Raw genomic sequence first — 23,332 nt, 5'->3', positions numbered from 1 at the left:
GCCAAACCTGGCAATCTGAGTTCCATTTGCTGGACTCAGAGGGTGTAAATCCAGAACCGACTCCAGCAAATAGTCTTCTCACCTCCACACACCCTCCCACACCACAAATACATAAACGGATTTTTAAAGGTAAATAAAAAGGAGGGTCCCAGAAAGGTAGAGCCAGACGAACTCATGCATAACATCTGAAGGGAAGCCACAAGGCCAGGGAAGAAATTTTTATTTTGTCCATATTATTTTGTATCAGTCCGGTCTCTCTTCACTTCATTACAGCTCAGACTCAACTCTGGCCCTGCTGCTGCTGTGCCTGAAAGGCCTCATCTTCCTCCTGGCCCTTGGGAGGGCTGTGGGGAGGGGACTGTTCCTCCTGCCTCGAGATTGTCAGCAGCTCCCCCGTGGACCTGGCCAGGCGAAATATCACAGGGACCTGTGCCAGGGTTGGGTTGGTCTCCTGCAAGCCCTGGATCCATTTGACCAGTGTTGCCTGGTCATGGGCACCAGCCATGCACATGGCGAAGACGGGGCCTTCTGTCACTGTTAGGAGAGAGGAGTTTGCCCTCACTACCTTGAGGTACTCTGACCTCCCACTGATGGGCACCTCCAAACATTCACAGAGCAGCCCCCTGCTACATACTGGTTTTACATTTAACCTGGGCTATGCCACCTGCTTCTTCAGACGCTATCAGGAAGCTGGCCTTGACCCCAAACCTGGAAGCTGCCACACGCCTCCTCTCAACTCCCTTACGTAACTTGACTGTTCCCTACTGACCTGAGACTTGCATCTGTTCTGATCATGTTACTAGCTGGTGCATAATGCTCCATAAAAGATCTAAGGGAGAGGGGGTGGCTAAGGAGGTCAGGTTCCCCAGGAGTACATGACCCCTGATTGTGGGGACTGGAGAAATGAGCAGTGTCTCAGCCTGAGGTCCCATGGCCACCACACAGGATGTGCTGTACAGAAAACTGCTTTTACCTTTGTCCACGTCAAACTCATAGTTGTCCCAACCGCTCCTAGAATATTCCAGGTCCAGCTGCATTGGGTAGTAGAGATTCCATTCTTCTGGGATCTCCTCTACTTTCTACTTTCGGCAAGAGAAAGCAAGCGTGATCAGAGGCCAGAACACAGAATCCCAGCTCCTCATCTGAACTTCAAGACAGTGCCAGGCCCCCTACCCCTTTTTCTGAGACAGAATCTACAGTCCTGGCTAATCTGGAACTCACTGTACTGACCACAGTGGCCTTCAACTCTCAGAGATCTGCCTGCCTCAGTCTCCTGAGTGCTGGAATTAAAATTATATGCTACTATGTATTTCTTATTTTTTTAAATTATATTTTTGCACAGCCCTGTGTAGCTCAGAGAACAACTCCCAGGAGTCAGTTCTTTCCTTTGACATGTGGGTTCTGGGATGTAACTCACCTCTTCCTCAGGGGATGGCAGATCAGCTCTCAAGATGTGATAATAGACACATTTATTGCGCAGCCAGAGAGGGAAGGGGCCCTCGACAAAAACAGGCTTGGATGGGTTGTGGCGGGCCAGGGCAGCTTGCTGATCAGGACTCTGGATTCCTGGTGTGGAGATGAGAACCTAGTGACACCTTAGCAGCGAAAGGCCCAGAGGGATCCGGCAGAAACTGGGACAGGCTGGGGTCTTACCTACAATGTGGGGCTGGACGGGATCTATGCCTGTAGAGTCACTGGGCAAAGACATCTGCAAGGAATAGCAGGGATGCAAGATTGTGATTCCAGCCGGGCGGTGGTGGCGCACACCTTTAATCCTAGCACTCAGGAGTCAGAGGCAGGCGGATCTCTGTGAGTCCGAGACCAGCCTGGTCTACAAGAGCTAGTTCCAGGACAGGCTCCAAAGCCACTGAGAAACCCTGTCTCGAAAAATCAAAAAAAAAAAAAAGATTGTGATTCCAGAGCATCTACAGGGGAGCCAGAGAAGGCAAAGGGAAAGAGGATGCCAGCAAATCCTGAACAATTGTACCAGGTCCTACATGTTACGAAAGTGGTCCCTTCCTCTTTTTTTGTAGCCAGTTTGGCCGGGGCTGCCAACATTGAGCCCATCCTGAAGGGATCTTGGAGCCATCCAACTTATATGCAACCCGCAGTGACCTCATCCAAGTCATTGTACAAGAAGGGACAAATACACCTGACACAGGATGTTTCTGTAACGGCTAAATAGACTAATTCAGGTCCAGCTGTGGTAATAAGGAAGGCCATGAGCACCACGAGTGAAGGAGAGCCCAGCCAGGGATGGTAGCTGCAGGAACCAACAGGAATGCTTACCTGGTAGACAGTGACCTTGGCACTGAGGTCAGGCTCCATGTGTCGCAGGCTTAGCTTAGCTAGGTCCAAAGGGTCCTGGGGCAGATCTCGGGGCACAGGGTAGGGGTTGATATTCTTGAAGCGGGTGAGCCACAGCTTCATCCGTAGGAACTTGAGCATGGGGTAACTGTGGCGTCCAAATATCTGAAGCAGCAGGAACTCTGTCTCTCTGTCGGGCATGACTCCTGTGCTGGGCAGATCCAGGTAGAGCCTCAGAGAGGTAGGTATGGTTAGACAAATGTCAAGTCAGGAAAGAGCAGGAAGGGAGGACAGAATTAAAGGGGATTTACTTTTCATGATTTTTTTTTTCTTTCTTATTTTGGTACAGGGTCTATATGTATAGCCCTGGCTGGCCTGGAACTCTGAGATCTGCCTGTCTCTGCCTTCCAGAGCTGGGATTAAAGGTGTGCGCCACCACACCCGGCCATCAGTGCTTGTTTTGTTTGAAGCTGGGGCTGGGGTATAGCCGAGTAAAAGTGCTGGCCTGGCACACACAGCTCCAGTTTGACTTTACCATATGAAATAGCACAGCAGCACAGGCTATAATCCCAAGATTTGGAACAAGAGGCAAAAATCAGGAGTCCAAGGCCAGGCTTGGCTAAACAGCACAGCAAATTCAAGGTCAACCTGGGCTATGTGAGAGGATCTAAAATGTACGTGTTGGGGCAAAAGGGCTGGAGAAAAAACGGCTCAGCAGTTGTGAACGTGGACTGCACCACTGTAAACTCCAGTTCTAGGGTATCCAGCCCTCTTCTGGCTCTCTGGGGCACGTGCACTCAAGCACTCACAGAAAACAAAGGCTGGGCGCAGTAGTGCATGGCCTTTAGCCTCAGTACTCAGTTTGAGGCCAGTTTGGTCTACAAAGAGAGTTCCAGGACAGCCAGGGCTGTTAAACAGAGAAACCCTGTCTCGAAAAACAAAACACAAAACAAAACAAAAAAAGGCAAACAAATTCAAAGCAAAACTTACATAGTAAGGATGAGCTTGAATGCCTGCATCCACACATCCCCCCCTCCCCCCAAGGAGCTGGGGTGACAGGCGTGCACCTGAGGCTGCTGGATGCTGGGGATCAGCCTCGGAGCATCCCAGTAAGTCCTCCAACTGAGCTACAGCCTCGTCCCAGTAATTCTAAGAGGGATAGAAATCCTGAGAGGTAGAGAGAGATGGAGAAAGCAGGGGAATGAAGCAGGTGCTAAGACTGGACCCACATCCCCCTCACCGTGCCGTTCCATCTGATCCAGGACAGCAAGCCCACACTCCTGCTGCCGTGGATAGTGGACGAAGATGCGTTGGATAACATTGCGGGGCCGGAAGACCTCCTTGGGGAAGACATCCAGCAGCAGGTTGTACACTGACAGGTCCCGCTCCACGCCGAACTCTGGCATCTTGCGCAGCGCTAGGTAGATGAAGTCCACATGGCCACGCTTGCGCACATTGTGCTCCCCAAAGCTGCGCACGGCACGAGTGAAGCTTTTCTTGTCTCGTTCCCCATTTGCCGATGACCCGAACAGTTCTTCATGGACAACTGGGACCTTGTTGGGCTTCTTCTGGGGCTCGGGAGGTGGAGGAATCAACCACGTGTCATCCTTGTGTGTAACTGCACTGCAGTGGAGGCCTCGTGGGGCCCGGAGGGACACCTGGGAGAGCACAGATGCTGCTTAGCTTTCCTGGCAGAGGTGCCCTCAACATCATGGAGGCGCTTTGAGACTGTGGCCGCTAGCCCTAGCTTAGGTACCATGACAAAGTACGTGCCACATGGTGGTACACACCTAAAATGCCAACCCCCATGAGGCTAAAGCAGGAGAATTGAGATCTCAAGGCTAGCTTGAACCACACATCATATTCTGAGGCCATTTGCTATTACATATGGCTCTTACACACACAACCCAAAAATACACATACTATTGTGGTTTGGATGAGAAATACTCCATAGGCTTCTATTTGATCACTTGGTTTCCAGTAGGTGCTTTTGGATTATGGAACCTTTGGGACTTGGAGCCTTGCAGGAGGAAGTATGTCACTGGAGGGGGCTTTGAGGATTTATGCTTCAACTGTACAGTTCACTCTCCACGCTTGAGTGCGACCCTGGCATCTGCTCTGGCTACCTGCTGCCATGCCTCCCCTGTCATATGGACTCGTCCTCAGGACCACAAGCCCAAATACCTTTAAGTTGCTTTTGGTCATTGTACTTTAGTATAGCAACGGCAAAATAACAAAACAAACACGGGCTATCAGCAGGACAGGCAGGTCAAGGACCACTGTTAACTTCTGTGGCCTGATCTTGAGAAGGTGAGTGTAAAGCCCAGGCCTTACCCCTCCACTCTTGAGTGCCTAACCTGTGGTTACCTGAGCAACAGGAGCTTCTGAGAGGCCAGTCCTGCAGATACCTCCCCAGCCCCTAGAGAGGCCTCGGGCCAGCAGTCTGGCCTGGACCCAGCTCATGCCTCTGCAGATTCAGCCACCAGTCAAGAGAAACTGAGACAGCGTTAGCCTGGCAACACACCTGTAAGACAAAGAGAACAGTTCAGACCAAAGAGCCTAGCCTACAAAGCCCCAAGTGTTTCTGTTTGATTTTGTTGTTTTTGAGATAAGAGTATCATATAGCCCAGGCTTGCTTCAGATTTACTATGTAGCCAAGGATGGCCTTAAACTCCTCCACTTTCTAAGTGCTGAGATTACAGGTGTGAGCCACCAAGCCTGATAATTTTTTTAAAAAGATTTATTTATTATGTACACATATATGTCTGCATACCAGAAGAAGGCACCAAATCTCATAGGTGTTTGTGAGCCACCTTGTGGGTGCTAGGATTTGGACTCAAGTTCTCTGGAAGAGCAAGCAGTCAGTGCTGTTAACCTCTGAGCCATCTCTCCAGCCCATTTTTTTAAAAAATATTTATTTATTTATTTATTATGTATACAATATTCTGTCTGTGTGTATGTCTGCAGACCAGAAGAGGACACCAGACCCTATTACAGATGGTTGTGAGCCACCATGTGGTTGCTGGGAATTGAACTCAGGACCTTTGGAAGAGCAGGCAATGCTCTTAACCACTGAGCCATCTCTCCAGCCCAGAAGAACCTCCAGCCCATTTTTTAAAATTATATTGATTTATTGGGTGTGCTTGTGCATGCCTGCCTCGTGTATACACTACATGCACTTGTGTGGAGGTCAGGGATAGCATGGAGAGTTGGCTCTCTTCCAGCATGTGGGTTTTAGATTAAATTCAGTTTTCCAGGCTTGGCACAAGTATCTTTATACAATGAGTCAGCTCACTGGCTCATACCTGGTAGTTTTTCTTCTTTTTTCCTGAGACAGGATTTCTTCATATAGACCAGGCTGGCCTGGAGCTCATGGAGATTTGGGTCTGCCTCCTGAGTGCTGGGACTAAAGGTGCATGTCACCCCCACCTTATACCCCAGTTCATTTTTTTCTAAAAATCCATTTATTTTGCGTGTATCTATACACAGATGTATAGTCCACATTACTTTTGTGGCAAGAGGACAGTTTTTCAGTAGTCTCCTACCTCACTGTATAAATGTCGAGATAGCTGGCTTTCTTTCTTTCTTTTTTTTTTTTTGAGACAGGGTTTCGCCATAGTTTTAGAGCCTGTCCTAGAACTCGCCCTTATAGACCAGGCTGGCCTTGAATTCACAGAGCCCACCTGCCTCTGCCTCCTGAGTGCTGGGATTAAAGGCGTGCACCACCATTGCCCGGCCTGAGATAGCTGGCTTTTAAAAAATTTTATGTGTGTGGGTGTTTTTTCCTGCATGTATATCTGTATATACATTCATGCCTAGTGCCTGTGGAGGTCAGAAGAGGGGTATTGGATCCCTGGAATTGGAGTTAGATATGGTTGTGAGCTACCATGTAAGTGCTGGGAATCAAACCCTGCAAGAGCTCTTAATGGCTGAGCCATCTCTCCACTCTCCAGACCCCCAGCCCCTTTTTGAGACAGGGTCTTACTAGATGGCTCTAGCTGGCCTAGAAGCTGCTCTGCAGGCTAGCTTCAAACCTCACCGAGCTCCCCCACCTCTGCCTCTCCCGGGTGGGGATTTACAGCAGGCAGCGCCACAGTTTTGGAGACAGTTTCTCACTGAACTGGGAGCTCACGAGGTCAGCTAGATTGGCTGACCAGTAAGCCCCAAGGACTCCCCTTTCTCTGCCTCCTCCAGCTTTAAAAGGAAAAGAAAAAAAAAAAGGCTTGAACACAAGGCTCAGAAGAAAGTAGAGATCATCTGACCACAGATGCTTATTACAAACCCTTCCTCCCTAGGCCTTTGTCCTGAGCACTGTTTTCAGTCAGTAGAACCCTTTTTATTCCTTTTGTTGTTGTTGTTTGTTTGTTTGTTTGAGAAAGGGTTTCTCTGTGAAATAGTCTTTGGCTGTCCTGGACCTCAATCTGTAGACCAGGCTGGCCTTAAACTCACAGAGATCCACCTGCCTCTGCTTCACAAGTGCTGGGATTAAAGGCGAGTGCCACCACTGCCCATGCGCCACCACCACTGCCCAGCAGTAGTGCCCATTCTTATGAGAAAAGCCACAGGGGCTTTGTTATAGAGATGCATTTTTGTGGGGCTGGAGAGGTGGCTCAGAGGTTAACAGCACTGGCTGCTCTTCCAGAGGACCTGAGTTCAGTTCCCAGCAACCACATGGTGGCTCACAACCATCTGTAATGAGATCTGGCGCCCTCTTCTGGCCTGCAGGCATACATGCCAGTAGCACATTGTATGCATAATAAATAATCTTTAAACAAAAGGAGACGCACTTTGCAAAGGTGTTTCTATGTAGTCATGCCTGAAGCTTTGTCAATGATAACTGTCACACGACATGCAAACTCTCCCCCAAAGTTTTATTGTGTTTAAATGTATAAGAAGTAAGTCTCTTGGCATCAGACTCCAGAAGCTTGGATCTGGCACCGGCTAAGTTGTACTGACCTAAAGTTTCATTCTTAACCTCATCCAGGTCATCTCACTGTTGGCCATGACACTTTCAGGGACCTCACAGCTAGTCTGTTCAACACAGTGACATCTTGTCTCAAACAAATACAAAAGTAAGAGTGTTGGACTTTGTCAAATATTTTTCTGCATCATATGAAATAATCATGTAATTTGGGGGTTTTGTTCTTAATGTATTTTATTATTATATATTAAAATATATAATTAATATATATATACTAAATTTTTAGATATCCAACTACCCTTGCATTTTGGAGATACATTCTCTTGGCCACAATGTAGACTCCTTTCGATATGTTTGCAGACCCGCTATAAAGAACTTTAGGCGATAGTCCGGAGGCACTGGCTTGCAGTTTTCTTAGTGTACCTGTGGGGTTTTTGTGTCATGGTGCCTAGGCCTTGGAGAACAATGTTAGGAAGAGTTTGGGTCACCCTTGCCACCACTGGGTGCAGCAGGTGTGGCGGCACACCTGTAATCCCAGCATTGAAGCGGGAGGATCAGCTTTGTAGACATAGCAAGTATGGAGCCAGCCTGCGCTGCATAAAAACCTGCCTCCAAAAACAGGGTAAGAAAACAAAACAAAATACCTTGGGAGCTACAAGATGGCTGAGCAGGTAAAAGCAGTTGCTGTCATGTCTGACTGCTGGAATTCCGTCCCTGGAATCCAGAGGGAAGGAAAGAACTGACTCCCACAAGCTGTCCTTTGACCTCCACTGGCACACACACACACACACACACACACACAAAACCTTCATTTACTTGAGCCAGGCATGGTAATGCACCTTTAATCCCAGCATTCAGGAGGCAGGGGCAGGCAGATCTCAGTAAGTTCCAGGCCAGCTAGGGCTACCTAGTGAGAATCTATCCAAAATCTCCCTCCAACCTCCTGACCTTTTATCACAAAGCTACGCCGAAGTCACATCCACACACTGGCTCCTTCCTCTCCACTCGAAGGCTGCCCTAGTCATGTCAGTAACACTAGTCCAAACTGGTGTGTTCCACACCTCAAAGAAGCCACCAATAACTTCAAAGTGTTGACTTGCTTGATTTTTCCTAAGTAGCAGATAGTGAAGGCCCCTCCCTCACAGCCCTTTGTTAACATCCTCGGTTTTCTTCCTGGCATTCAGGGTCCTGCAGTGTCTGCGAAACTGAAGGTGCAGACAAATGTTCTGGGAGCATAAAACATGCGGACTCAGACTTAGCGATGCCAACATGTTTGCATATCTGACCAACGTCTGGTGATAGCTGCAGCTAGTGGTCTGAGGAAATGCAACTGGACTAGACTCAGGCAGTGATTCAGTAGTACAGACTTGGCCTAGAATCCTCCAGTGAGCTGCTGGGGACTCTCAGTGGTAGAGGCCCTGCCTAGAATCCCCCAGTGAGGGGCTGGGGTGTGGCTCAGGGGTAGAGCCCCTGCCTAGAATCCCTCAGTGAGGGGCTGGGGTGTGGCTCAGTGGTAGAGGCCCTGCCTAGAATCCCCCAGTGAGGGGCTGGGGTGTGGCTCAGGGGTAGAGCCCCTGCCTAGAATCCACAGTGAGGGGCTGGGGTGTGGCTCGGTGGTAGAGCCCCTGCCTAGAATTCCCCAGTGAGGGGCTGGGGTGTGGCTCAGGGGTAGAGCCCCTGCCTAGAATCCCTCAGTGAGGGGCTGGGGTGTGGCTCAGGGGTAGAGCCCCTGCCTAGAATCCACAGTGAGGGGCTGGGGTGTGGCTCGGTGGTAGAGCCCCTGCCTAGAATTCCCCAGTGAGGGGCTGGGGTGTGGCTCAGGGGTAGAGCCCTGCCTAGAATTCCCCAGTGAGGGGCTGGGGTGTGGCTCAGTGGTAGAGCCCCTGCCTAGAGTCCCCCAGTGAGGGGCTGGGGTGTGGCTCAGGGGTAGAGCCCCTGCCTAGAGTCCCCCAGTGAGGGGCTGGGGTGTGGCTCAGTGGTAGAGCCCCTGCCTAGAGTCCCCCAGTGAGGGGCTGGGGTGTGGCTCAGTGGTAGAGCCCCTGCCTAGAATCCCCAGTGAGGGGCTCATGGTGGACTCATGGTGGGATACTTGGTTGGCATACAGTTAGGTAAGAAGAATCTAAACCTTTGCTTTGCAAATTGTGTTCCAGGACCTATAAAATGCTGACTGTCAGACCTACTGTGTGAGAATTTGCTTTGCGGCAGCCATAGGTGGCTCCTAATGTATTAGTCAGAGTAGTAACAACTTGTGCTTATGGTTCCCTAACGTTTTCACCTCCATGCCTCAACATAGCTTTAGTACAGAGCAGCCACCTCCAACTCCGAATGGGACACCAACCGACATACCTTTGCTTCATGTGCTTCTCTGGAGGCCAGCCAGCGACACCACCCTTCCCAGTAAAAGGACACAAAGTCGGAGTCATTCAATCTGTCAAACAGTCCTGGAGACTATTTCCAAATCTACTCGCTCTGCTGCAGGTCACCGCACCAGCCCACTCGGCTTCCCTGCATACCGTTATCCACCGCTCCTGCCCAGTCAGTTACGTTCCTCCAGCGCAAAGACAGCTCTAACAATGTAACTAAGTGAGCGGGAAAGAAGGCTTTATTGATGAATGCTTGCCCTGAGTGTCTGAGGACCTGAGTTTGATCCCTAGCACTCACATAAAAAGGTGAGGTGACATGCCCTTGCAATCCCAGCACCAGGGAGGCAGAAACAGGCAGGTCCCTGAGCTAGGCGGCCAGCCAGCCTACTTACTGAGTTACAGGTCCCAGTGAAAGACCTTGTCTCAGAGCACAAGGTGAACAACATCCAAGGACATGTGTCCTCCTGTACACATGTGCAAACATGAACATGCACTATCAATACATCCATGCAGCCACACATGAACACATAAAATGCAGATACCTGTGATCCCAGTACTCAGGAGACACAGGCAGGCAGACCTCTGAGTCTGAGGTGAATCTGAGCTACACAGACACAGCAAGTTCCAGACCAGCCAGGGATACATAGTGGGACTCTGCTTCAAAAAACAAGCCAGACTTGAGACAAGTGCTGTGGCTCCAAAGCCAGCACTGAGGCAGGAGGATTGCATACAGACCAGCTGGTGAGCTCCATGGCAGTCTTGAGCTACAGTAAGGTCCTGGCTAAAATGTAAATAAATAAGAGCCGGAACAGAAAGGTTCTTGCTGCTGGAACAATGCAAGTCTAATGACCTGAGTTCAATCCCTGGAACCGGAATAAGGTGTAAGGATGAAACTCCATAGCTGTCCTCTGACCTCCACCGTGCACCACAGCACGGGCACCCTCCCCCCATAACTAAAACACTTCAAATGGGTATCAGACAGAGTCTACCTGCTGAACTCCCCCTATCCCTTGAGGTCCCAGCCACACTGTTTCTGAAACAAGACAAGTTTATTGGTCTCAGAGGCTTTGAACTTGTTTTACCCCGTTTCTACCGCTTCCTATCTTGGTGCAGGCCTGGAAGAGGAAGATCAAGAGTTCGAGGCCAGCTTGGGATACATAAAGTCTCGTTTCAGGGAAAAACACATTGCTTTCAACAACCACTATTTGAAATCACAAAACTGTTCCGTTTTGTTCAATAATTGGCTCTCTTAGATAATTTTTTTTAAAAAATCTGTTTTTCTCATTGCTGTATCTCCACCAGCAGGATCAGTGCCTGGTACGTGGTAAGTGCCCAACACCGACGTGCTGTGTGGCCTGTGCCGACTGTCGCACCTGTGAAACCGGACACTGAAGCAAGAGGTGCAGAGCAACCTTTCTCACTCGTCCCCAAGCCTGCACCCCCACAAAGGTCACGGTGCCCTCACCCTGAGGCCGAGCTGACGGTCGTTCTCCACGGCTCTACCAGGCCTGGAAGTGGACGCTCTGAAGCCCAGACTGTCCCATCGTCCTCCCACGCGAGACCCACCTACTCACGCAGCCGGCCCGGGAACCTAGCCGGCTCGGTGGCACCGCTGGGCGCAGTCATGTGGAGTCATAGAACTTCCGGTTACAGGCTAAAGGGACAGCAAATCAGAAAAGCCTGTGGCGGTAGATCCCGCCCACAAGAAGAGACTTACCAATAGGAAGGAGGGAGGACACTGATCTCGCCTCAGGGGGAGCAGGCCCTGCTCCTTCCCAAGTGTGTGTGTGGGGGGGGGGGGGGGGATCTCGGGTCCCGGGGCGGAGGCTCTGCACTGGCGGCGGCTGAGCCTATCCCATCCAGTTTTCTCACCCGAAGTGTGATGGTAAACTGTTGTTTCGGACAAAATATTGTTACGGACCTGAAACACCACGTTCGATTCCGTGCAGAGCTGGGGATGGCGCTCAGGGCCTCTTGCGTGCTAAGCACGCAAAAATTTACCAAACAATTTTTTTTAGTTTGGTTGGTTGCGTTTGAGTTGTCTGAGCCAGGGTCTTGCTATCGTGCCGAGGCTGGTCTCGAAACCCTGGACTCAGAGGTCCTCAGGGTTCAGTCTCCTGAGTAGCTGGCACTTCAGGTGGGCAACACTGCCAGCAGCTTTAATAGGATTCCAAGTTAGGTTTATTTATTTTATTTACGTGTGAATGTAAATCTGTGTGAGCACATTCGCGTGGAGGTCAGAGAACAATTCAGGGGGAATGGGCCTTCTACCACATGGATATTGGGGATGAAATTTGGGTCATCAGGCTTGGCTGCAAGCACTTTAATAAGAATTAATTAGAATTTTTGAGGTTTGACTTCATCTATGTAAAAGAGCCATATAAGTACACGGGCTACTGTGAGAAAGGACATGCACTCCTGGCACCCTCGCATTCCCGAACAAGGTGTCTAGGTTGACGCTTCAAAACTGAGGGCCATGGATGAACTCAAATGTCCAAATGTGTTTTAAGAAGGTTGGGCTTTGCTACGTATAGAGATGAAAGGAGCGTGTGGCTTGTGAAATACGCAGTGCCGATGAGCTCCTTCTAACAGATGGTGTTTAAGGGGCTTTCCAATGACCTTCCTGCAGAACAGGCAACTGCACTATTGAGCTGTTTTGTGTTTCAAGAGAATTCTAGTGAGATGCCCAAACTAACAGAACAGTTGGCTGGACCACTTCAGCAAATGCAGCAATGTGCTAAAAGAATTGCAAAAGTTTCAGCAGAAGCAAAACTGGAGATTGATGAAGACACTTACCTAAGCTCACTCAACCCTCACCCGATGGATGTGGTGTGTGCCTGGGCAACTGGAGCCACATCTGTTCTATCTGCAGAACGACAGCTGTGCTGAAGGCAGCACAGTTCGCTGGACGAGGTGCCTGGGAAGAACAGCTTCGACAGATGTGTCAAGCAGCAAAAGCCGTTGGAAACGCGGAGCTGGAGAACAAATTTGCTGAAGGAGTCACCAAAATCAAGAGGGATATTGTATTTGCTGCCAGCCTCTGCTTATAGAGCTCAACATTAATCACCACCTGTCTGTCTGATCACAGTTGACTACAAATGCTTACACGTGTTCAAGTGGTTCTCCCATCTCAAGAGTTGGTCCAAGCATTTTACTATATTTAAATCGGCTCTCATTCTAAGAAGGCATGTAACATACACATTTGTACATAGCATCTTTCAATTAAAAAATGTACAGGTGGAGCAGTGGTCTTAAAAAAACCTGAGGGCCAATGGAGAAGCCTGTGGAATGTATGTGTAGGTGATCTGATCATGCCTGGAACTGCTGTGAGTGTATAGATAATACTGATTTTACACACACGCATACACACACATATATACATATATATACACACACACACACATATATATACATATATATATAAAATTTTGAGTGTAGAGTTTTGTTATTTTAAATGCATCTTTTCTAAGATGTTTTGTTTTGGGGTGGTACATGTGGTGATGAGAAGACAACTTGCTAGAATCTGTCTGTCATGTGGGTCCCAGGGACTGAACTCAGGCTGTAGGACTTGGCAGCACCTTACCCACTGAGCCAGCTTGCCAACCCCATAAGCAATCATTTCCAAGACAAGTCTTGTGTAGCCCAGACTAGCTTTGAACTTGTGTGTAGCTGAATTTGACTTTGCACTGATTTTCCCGCCTCTTTCCCACTGGGATTACAGGTCTGGGCCACCATGCAGTTTATGTGGTGCTGGAGACAGAATCCAGGGCCTCTTACATCGTGGGCAGGTACTTGCCCAACTGAGGTACAGCCCCAGTCCTCTGGTTTGGTTTAGGCGGGGTCTCACTATATCGCTCACCCTGGCTGGCCTGGAACCCTTTATGTAGACCAGGCTGGCCTCTGATTACCGCTCTAGCTGGTGCCATGAACCTGGGAAAGGAGGGAAAATGGGGTGGACTAACGTCTCATGCAGTAGCAGCTTTACTGAGAGCACCCGACAGTTTACACTCTGAGGGTTACGAGACATCATGTGTGTAAGGCGTTGAGTCACAAGGACGTGTTTCCACAGAGGCAAATGAGTGACAGCAGCTGAAGTGAACTCACTCCTGTGTGCTGCACCTGGGCAGAGAGTGAGACCATGCCAGGGACAGCTGTGTTGTGACGAAACTGAGGTCTCAAGACTTACGCCTTTCTCCAAGAATTATCACATGACTCCATTCTTGGACTGTGTTCTGACAGGCCTTGAGCACTTCCCAAGTGCTGGGATTCAAGGCATGTGCCACTATGCATGGCCACTAGACAGTGTAGCCCAGGTTAGCCCAAACTGGATATGTAGCTAAGAAATGAAAGAAGGAAGGAAGGAAAAGGAAGTGAGCAAGCCCACCATATGCCTATCATCCCAGCACTCAGGAGGCGGAGGCAGAAGAATCAGCAGTTTAAAGACACCCCTGACATGGCAGAGCCTGAGCTTCATAAGAACTGTCTCCACAAAAAAAAAATTTAATCCAACTATGGAGTTTCGAGGTGATACCTTTAGGGGTAATTCGGACCACAGAAAGTCATCAGTACTGGTGGCTTCATATGAAGAGAAAAGGTGGGCTGGAGAGATGGTTCAGTGGTTAAGAGCAGCGGCTGCTCTTCCAGAGGTCCTGAGTTCAATTCCCAGCAACCACATGGCGGCTCACAACCATCTGTAATGAGATCTAGTGCCCTCTTCTGGCCTGAAAGTATACATGCAAGCAGAATACTGTATATGCAATAAACAAAGATTTAAAAAAAAAGAAAGAAAGAAAAGGTAGAAGCAGGCACACTTCTTAGAGTTCGAGACTAGCCTGGTCCACCTAGCCTTTCCCAGTCCAGCTAGGGCTACAGAATGAGGAACCCTGGTGGGGGGGGTGTTTGTGTGTCAGGAAGATGCAGAGGACCTGTCCACAGCCCCACTTCCTGTCAGGTGATGCTTTGCCTTCCTGGACACTCTGCCAGCAAGAAGACATCACCTGGTGCTGAACCTCTGAACCTCCAGGACTACACTAAACTAAAGGAACCCTTCTTCTATATAAAACTACTCAGGCATTTCACCACAGTGACACTAACCAGCAATACCCCCAGCCAAGGCAGAGGTAGACCTGGGGCCTTGATTTTACTGTGCCAGCCTCTTAATGCCTAGTTGTGGCTGTCTGTTGAGAGGTGATGGCCTTTGTTTCTGTGACCCTTTGGACGATGGCTTCTGCTGTAGCTACTGTACATGTGGTTGTTGGGAATTGAACTCAGGACCGCTGGAAGAGCAGCCAGTGCTCTCAATCTCTGAGCCATCTCTCCAATCCCTAATTTTATTATATTTATTTATGTGTTTGTGCGTCTAAGTGTGGGTATTTGCACTGTGTGCAGTGCCTGCAATGGCCAGAAGAGGGCATCACATCTGAAACTGGAGTTACAGATCTGTGTGAGCTGCCTGCCACATGGGTGCTGGGAACTAAACTTGCTCTTCCAGGCACTAAATACACATGCTACACATAAATGCTGGCAAAGCACTCATACACGTAACATTTTACTAATTAATTTATTTATTGGTTTTTCAAGACAGGGTTTCTCAGTAGCTTTAGAGCCTGTCCTGGAACTAGCTCTTGTAGACCAGGCTGGCCTCGAACTCAGAGATCTGCCTCCCTCTGCCTCCTGAGTGCTGGGATTAAAGGCGTGCGCCACCACTGCCCGGCACACATAAATTTTAAGATGAGTAAAGGTTGTAAAATTAAAAAGTACCATGGGGCTTAAGATGTAGTTCAGTGGTAGAGTGCTTACCTAGCAAACACAGGTCCCTCAGTTCTCATTACCATTATTTTAAAAAAAAGTCCCAGATCAGTTATGTGGCTCACAGAACATCATTTGCAATCAAGTCCCAAGACCTGAGAGTCTGAGTCCTGGAACCCACACAGTGGAAGGGGATAGCAGACTCCCACATGTGTGGTCTGCCTTGTGCTTGTGTGCACACACACAAGTAAATAAATGTAATAAAAATTTAAGAACAAACACAAAGAGGGCTGGGGAGTGAGCCCAAGTAGTTGACTGAAGCAGGTGCTCTCACTGGCCCTGCACCGCTGTGTGGACTGTATATGGTACAGTATATCTGAGTGTCCCTTTACCGTGCAGTCCTTAGAATAACCCCAGAGAAGTAGTGAAGAGTGTGGGCAGACATCCTGGCAGCCGGAGAACCGTGGTTCACATCACCAGCCATGAGTCATGGTGACGTCACATGCCCTGGTATGACGCACACAGAGGCACACTGTCACCTCTCTGGTATCCTTCCTGCAAAGCTGCAGTTGGATCAGGGCCAAATTATGAGACTATCTAAATTCAAAGTCCCTGCCAAGGAGTCAGGCTCACAAACGACACAACTACTGGAGAATCTAGCTAGAGAGGCGTGAAACCAAAAGCCAGGATCTCGACTTGGCCTCCGGAACCAAAGGACACAGTGGGAGGGAAGGACAAAAGAGCAAACAACCCCCAAACTCAAACAAGTCTCATGAAGCCTGTGGCTCTGCACATAGAACTTTCCTGAGCTGGGCATGGGGGAGCACGCCTGTAATCACCAGAGTTAGGACTCTGAGGCAGGAGTTTTGTGAGTTCGAGGCCAGCCTGGACTACATAATAGGATCCTGTCTCAACCAGTTAACTAGACAAACAAACAAAGCAAAGAGGTAGTTTATTTTTATAAGGGTCACCATTCGGAGCTGAAGAGATGGCTCAGCGGGTAGACACTTGCTGTTGCTACGGAGTCTGAGTCAGGTGCCAGACCCCAGGTGGTAGCTCATAACCACCTATGTTACAACCCTGTGGTAGTTACAACTCCAGTTCCAGGGGACCAGAACCCCCGGATACCTGCAGGCACACACATACATTCGTGTGCACAGACAAACGTGGGAACACACACACATGTATAACTTTAAAGTATGTTATGTTAACATAAGCAGCTGGGAATAAGTTCAGATGAGAAATCTGTAACTCCTTTCTAAAAGTTACCATTTTTGGGGTAGCCTGGTCTATAGAGCAAGTCTTGGGAAAGTTAGGGGTACACAGAAAAACCATGTCTCAAAAAACAAAATAAAAACAAAGGTTACCGGGCTGGAGAGATGGCTCAGAGGTTGAAAGCACTGCCTGCTCTTCCAAAGGTCCTGAGTTCGATTCCCAGCAACCACATGGTGGCTCACAACCATCTGTAATGAGGTCCGGTGTCCTCTTCTGGCCTTCAGACATACACACAGAATATTGTATACATAATAATAAAAAAAAACAAAGGTTACCATTTTGTCTGTGCGTGTGGCACAGGCGTGGCTGTGGGCATGTGCATCAGTGTGTCTGTGCCCTATAAGTGTGTGGGAGGCCAGAGGAGGCCTCGGATGTCTTCCTTCAGTGATCTCCATGGTGTCCCCTTAACGTGGGGTCCCCCACTGAACCTGGCTACTGTAGTGGGTAGGCAGCTTCCAGTACCGTCCTGTCTCTGCCCCTATCCCACGCTGGAGTTACAGGCACAGGCAGACATGTCTGGATTGTTATGTATTTGTTTTGTTCTTGCTTTGAGACAGGGTCTCTCTATTATGTAGCCTTCACTGTCCTGGAACTTTCTCTGTAGACCCAGGCTGACCCAGAACTCACAGAGATCCAGCAGTATCTGCCTCCCAAGTTACTTGGATTTAAGGTGTGTGCCACTATGCCCAGCTGCCATACTTAGTTTTAACGTGGGTTCTGAGGAGTCAAATTCAACTCCTCATCCTTGCATAAATGACTTTAGCCACTAAGCCAGCCTAGAAGGGCTGGGCAGATGAGTTGGAAGGCAAAGGCACTTGCCACCAAGTCTGATGACCCAAGTCCACTTCTGGGGCCCCATGATGGAAGGAGAGGAACGGATCACTGGGAGTTGTCTTCTGAGCTCCCATATACCAGCAGTCATGTGGCCACACACACGAATAATAAATAAACATAAGTAAATGTTAAAAAAGTTTAAAACAAGCAAACCTGAGAGGAACTGTTCCTATGCCCATTACAGAAGGAAGTTAAGGTTCAGAAAGGTGTTAACGCCAGGTGTGCTGCTGACCTATATTGCTGTCACTCAAAACTAAGGCAGAAGGGTCAACAGCTCCAGTTCATCCTTAGCTATACACTGAGTTCTTTAAAAAAAGGTTTGCTTGGGGGCTGGAGAGATGGCTCAGAGGTTAAGAGCATTGCCTGCTCTTCCAAAGGTCCTGAGTTCAATTCCCAGCAACCACATGGTGGCTCACAACCATCTGTAATGGGGTCTGGTGCCCTCTTCTGGCCTGCAGACATACACACAGACAGAATATTGTATACATAATAAATAAATAAATATTTAAAAAATAAGAATTGATTTTGTTTATTTCTTTGGGTGGGGTCTGAGTGCCCTGGTGTGCATGTGGAGGTCGGAGGGCACGGCGCAGTTGGTCCTCACCTGCGGGTCCCAGGCTTGGTATCAAGAACTTTATACCACTGGTTCCATCCCAGTGCTGCCCACCCCTATAGTGAGTTCTTGATCATCCTGGACTCCCTGAAACCTGTATTTTTTTTTTTAAAAAAATCAAACCATGGCGGCAGGCGAGATGGCTCAGCAGTTAGGAGCACTGGCTACTCTGAGTTCACTTCCCAGCAACCACATGGTGGGTCACAACCATCTATGATGGGATCTGGTGCCCTCTTCTGCCAAGCAGGTGTACATGCAGGCAGAGCACCATATATATACAATACATTTAAAAAATCAAACCAGGCTAAAACCAACCTGTGTAAGGCTATGCAGCAGGCAGCACATGGTGGTACACACCCACCTGTCTTAGTGTTCTGTGGCCAGGAAGATGCGTCATGCCCAACTTAGAAAGGAAAGTGGGGGCTTGCAGTCTCAGTGGTGAGTCCTGGCGGCCAGCCGGCAGGCAGGGAGGCAGGCAGAGCACTAGATAGGGCAGTAGCTAAGAGCTCATGTCTGATCTGAAAGGTGCAGTCGGAGGGACACAGTCCTGGTCTGACAGGGACTTTGAAATCTCAAAGCCCACCTCCAGTGACACTCCTCCTCTAACAAGGCCACACCGCCTAATCCTTCCCAAACAGTCCACCTACTGGGGACAAGTTTTCAAATATATGAACTAATGGGGGCTTTTTCATTCACATTAACATACCTCCAAGGACAGCAAAAAGAGTTTGGCATCTGCCACAGCACTGAGGCACCTCTATCTGGCTGCGGCTGAGTCTGCCTGCTCTGGCCTCATGTTTGTCCCCTGTGCTCCCAGCTGACGGATCCATAGGGTGACACGACCACAGAGCAAATGTCCCTGATACGTTGTCACTCTTCACACCTTCACTTGGACTTCTTGAGGCTGAAGACAGCCTGGGTCTAAAGTGGAGGACCTCGATCATATGAAATCTTTGGAAACTTCTCTCTTGCGTCGCTAGCATCAGATAGTCCCTTCCACGCTGCTCATTGTCACGGGTTCTCACTTTCATCATGGTCACCTATCTCACAATATCTGGGTGTGATGGCTATACAGAGGTGATGGTCACCTATCTCACAACATCTGGGTGTGGTGGCTACACAGAGGTCATGGTCACCTATCTCACAACATCTGGGTGTGATGGCTACACAGAGGTGATGGTCACCTATCTCACATCTGGGTGTGATGACTACACAGAGGTGATGGTCACCTATCTCACAACATCTGGTGTGATGGCTACACAGAGGTGATGGTCACCTATCTCACATCTGGGTGTGATGACTACACAGAGGTGATGGTCACCTATCTCACATCTGGTGTGATGGCTACACAGAGGTGATGGTCACCTATCTCACATCTGGGTGTGATGGCTACACAGAGGTGATGGTCACCTATCTCACAAAACATCTGGGTGTGATGACTACACAGAGGTGATGGTCACCTATCTCACAACATCTGGGTGTGATGACAACACAGAGGTGATGGTCACCTATCTCACAACATCTGGTGTGATGACTACACAGAGGTGATGGTCACCTATCTCACATCTGGTGTGGTGACTACACAGAGGTGATGGTCACCTATCTCACATCTGGGTGTGGTGGCTACACAGAGGTGATGGTCACCTATCTCACAACATCTGGGTGTGATGACTACACAGAGGTGATGGTCACCTATCTCACAACATCTGGTGTGATGACTACACAGAGGTCATGGTCACCTATCTCACATCTGGTGTGATGGCTACACAGAGGTGATGGTCACCTATCTCACAACATCTGGTGTGATGGCTACACAGAGGTGATGGTCACCTATCTCACAACATCTGGTGTGATGACTACACAGAGGTGATGGTCACCTATCTCACAACATCTGGGTGTGATGGCTACACAGAGGTGATGGTCACCTATCTCACATCTGGTGTGATGACTACACAGAGGTGATGGTCACCTATCTCACAACATCTGGTGTGATGGCTACACAGAGGTGATGGTCACCTATCTCACAACATCTGGTGTGATGACTACACAGAGGTGATGGTCACCTATCTCACAACATCTGGTGTGATGACTACACAGAGGTGATGGTCACCTATCTCACAACATCTGGTGTGATGACTACACAGAGGTGATGGTCACCTATCTCACAACATCTGGTGTGATGACTACACAGAGGTGATGGTCACCTATCTCACAACATCTGGGTGTGATGGCTACACAGAGGTGATGGTCACCTATCTCACATCTGGTGTGATGGCTACACAGAGGTGATGGTCACCTATCTCACATCTGGGTGTGATGACTACACAGAGGTGATGGTCACCTATCTCACATCTGGGTGTGATGACTACACAAAGGTGATGGTCACCTATCTCACATCTGGGTGTGATGACTACACAGAGGTGATGGTCACCTATCTCACAACATCTGGTGTGATGACTACACAGAGGTGATGGTCACCTATCTCACAACATCTGGGTGTGATGGCTACACAGAGGTGATGGTCACCTATCTCACATCTGGTGTGATGGCTACACAGAGGTGATGGTCACCTATCTCACATCTGGTGTGATGACTACACAGAGGTGATGGTCACCTATCTCACATCTGGTGTGATGGCTACACAGAGGTGATGGTCACCTATCTCACAACATCTGGTGTGATGGCTACACAGAGGTGATGGTCACCTATCTCACAACATCTGGTGTGATGACTACACAGAGGTGATGGTCACCTATCTCACATCTGGTGTGATGACTACACAGAGGTGATGGTCACCTATCTCACAACATCTGGGTGTGATGGCTACACAGAGGTGATGGTCACCTATCTCACATCTGGGTGTGATGACTACACAGAGGTGATGGTCACCTATCTCACATCTGGTGTGATGACTACACAGAGGTGATGGTCACCTATCTCACATCTGGTGTGATGACTACACAGAGGTGATGGTCACCTATCTCACATCTGGGTGTGATGACTACACAGAGGTGATGGTCACCTATCTCACATCTGGTGTGATGGCTACACAGAGGTGATGGTCACCTATCTCACAACATCTGGTGTGATGGCTACACAGAGGTGATGGTCACCTATCTCACAACATCTGGTGTGATGACTACACAGAGGTGATGGTCACCTATCTCACAACATCTGGGTGTGATGGCTACACAGAGGTGATGGTCACCTATCTCACATCTGGTGTGATGACTACACAGAGGTGATGGTCACCTATCTCACATCTGGTGTGATGACTACACAGAGGTGATGGTCACCTATCTCACATCTGGTGTGATGGCTACACAGAGGTGATGGTCACCTATCTCACAACATCTGGTGTGATGGCTACACAGAGGTGATGGTCACCTATCTCACAACATCTGGGTGTGATGGCTACACAGAGGTGATGGTCACCTATCTCACAACATCTGGTGTGATGGCTACACAGAGGTGATGGTCACCTATCTCACAACATCTGGTGTGATGACTACACAGAGGTCATGGTCACCTATCTCACATCTGGGTGTGGTGGCTACACAGAGGTGATGGTCACCTATCTCACATCTGGTGTGATGGCTACACAGAGGTGATGGTCACCTATCTCACATCTGGGTGTGATGACTACACAGAGGTGATGGTCACCTATCTCACATCTGGTGTGATGACTACACAGAGGTGATGGTCACCTATCTCACATCTGGTGTGATGACTACACAGAGGTGATGGTCACCTATCTCACATCTGGTGTGATGACTACACAGAGGTGATGGTCACCTATCTCACAACATCTGGTGTGATGGCTACACAGAGGTGATGGTCACCTATCTCACATCTGGTGTGATGACTACACAGAGGTGATGGTCACCTATCTCACAACATCTGGTGTGATGGCTACACAGAGGTGATGGTCACCTATCTCACAACATCTGGTGTGATGACTACACAGAGGTGATGGTCACCTATCTCACAACATCTGGGTGTGATGGCTACACAGAGGTGATGGTCACCTATCTCACATCTGGTGTGATGACTACACAGAGGTGATGGTCACCTATCTCACATCTGGTGTGATGACTACACAGAGGTGATGGTCACCTCTCTCACATCTGGTGTGATGGCTACACAGAGGTGATGGTCACCTATCTCACAACATCTGGTGTGATGGCTACACAGAGGTGATGGTCACCTATCTCACAACATCTGGTGTGATGACTACACAGAGGTGATGGTCACCTATCTCACAACATCTGGGTGTGATGGCTACACAGAGGTGATGGTCACCTATCTCACATCTGGTGTGATGACTACACAGAGGTGATGGTCACCTATCTCACATCTGGTGTGATGGCTACACAGAGGTGATGGTCACCTATCTCACATCTGGTGTGATGACTACACAGAGGTGATGGTCACCTATCTCACATCTGGGTGTGATGACTACACAGAGGTGATGGTCACCTATCTCACATCTGGGTGTGATGGCTACACAGAGGTGATGGTCACCTATCTCACAACATCTGGTGTGATGACTACACAGAGGTGATGGTCACCTATCTCACAACATCTGGTGTGATGACTACACAGAGGTCATGGTCACCTATCTCACATCTGGGTGTGGTGGCTACACAGAGGTGATGGTCACCTATCTCACATCTGGTGTGATGGCTACACAGAGGTGATGGTCACCTATCTCACAACATCTGGTGTGATGACTACACAGAGGTGATGGTCACCTATCTCACATCTGGTGTGATGGCTACACAGAGGTGATGGTCACCTATCTCACAACATCTGGTGTGATGACTACACAGAGGTGATGGTCACCTATCTCACATCTGGTGTGGTGGCTACACAGAGGTGATGGTCACCTATCTCACATCTGGGTGTGGTGGCTACACAGAGGTGATGGTCACCTATCTCACATCTGGTGTGGTGGCTACACAGAGGTGATGGTCACCTATCTCACAACATCTGGGTGTGGTGGCTACACAGAGGTGATGGTCACCTATCTCACAACATCTGGTGTGATGGCTACACAGAGGTGATGGTCACCTATCTCACAACATCTGGGTGTGATGGCTACACAGAGGTGATGGTCACCTATCTCACATCTGGTGTGATGACTACACAGAGGTCATGGTCACCTATCTCACATCTGGTGTGATGGCTACACAGAGGTGATGGTCACCTATCTCACAACATCTGGTGTGATGACTACACAGAGGTGATGGTCACCTATCTCACATCTGG

The 23,332-nt window shown here is 49.0% G+C and overlaps 1 protein-coding gene and 1 pseudogene across 3 annotated transcripts; one reads left to right on the top strand and one right to left on the bottom strand.

The window, feature by feature from the left end:
- Positions 1-203: 203 nt before the first annotated feature.
- Positions 204-11,262, bottom strand: Ecsit (ECSIT signaling integrator). 3 transcript variants are annotated; one of them, XM_075966541.1, is made up of 8 exons: positions 11,158-11,262; positions 4,675-4,831; positions 3,548-3,965; positions 2,290-2,513; positions 1,654-1,708; positions 1,418-1,566; positions 974-1,079; positions 204-534 (listed from the first exon to the last, which is right to left on the bottom strand). In XM_075966541.1, exons 2-8 carry the CDS (start codon positions 4,768-4,770, stop codon positions 281-283), a joined length of 1,302 nt encoding a protein of 433 aa, XP_075822656.1. In that variant the 5' UTR covers positions 4,771-4,831; positions 11,158-11,262; the 3' UTR covers positions 204-280. The 3 variants fall into 3 exon arrangements, with proteins under 3 accessions (XP_075822656.1, XP_075822657.1, XP_075822658.1); XM_075966542.1 differs by having other exon boundaries at positions 11,057-11,210; XM_075966543.1 differs by lacking the exon at positions 11,158-11,262 and adding an exon at positions 7,873-7,937.
- Positions 11,263-11,500: 238 nt separating this feature from the next.
- LOC142847241 (exosome RNA helicase MTR4 pseudogene) lies at positions 11,501-12,833 on the top strand (annotated as a pseudogene).
- Positions 12,834-23,332: the final 10,499 nt, after the last annotated feature.

The sequence above is a fragment of the Microtus pennsylvanicus genome, chromosome 3, assembly GCF_037038515.1.
Source record: "Microtus pennsylvanicus isolate mMicPen1 chromosome 3, mMicPen1.hap1, whole genome shotgun sequence".
In the NCBI taxonomy this organism is placed as follows: domain Eukaryota; kingdom Metazoa; phylum Chordata; class Mammalia; order Rodentia; family Cricetidae; genus Microtus; species Microtus pennsylvanicus.
The sequence above is the reverse complement of the archived record's forward strand: the minus strand, read 5'-3'. Positions and strand labels throughout refer to the sequence as shown.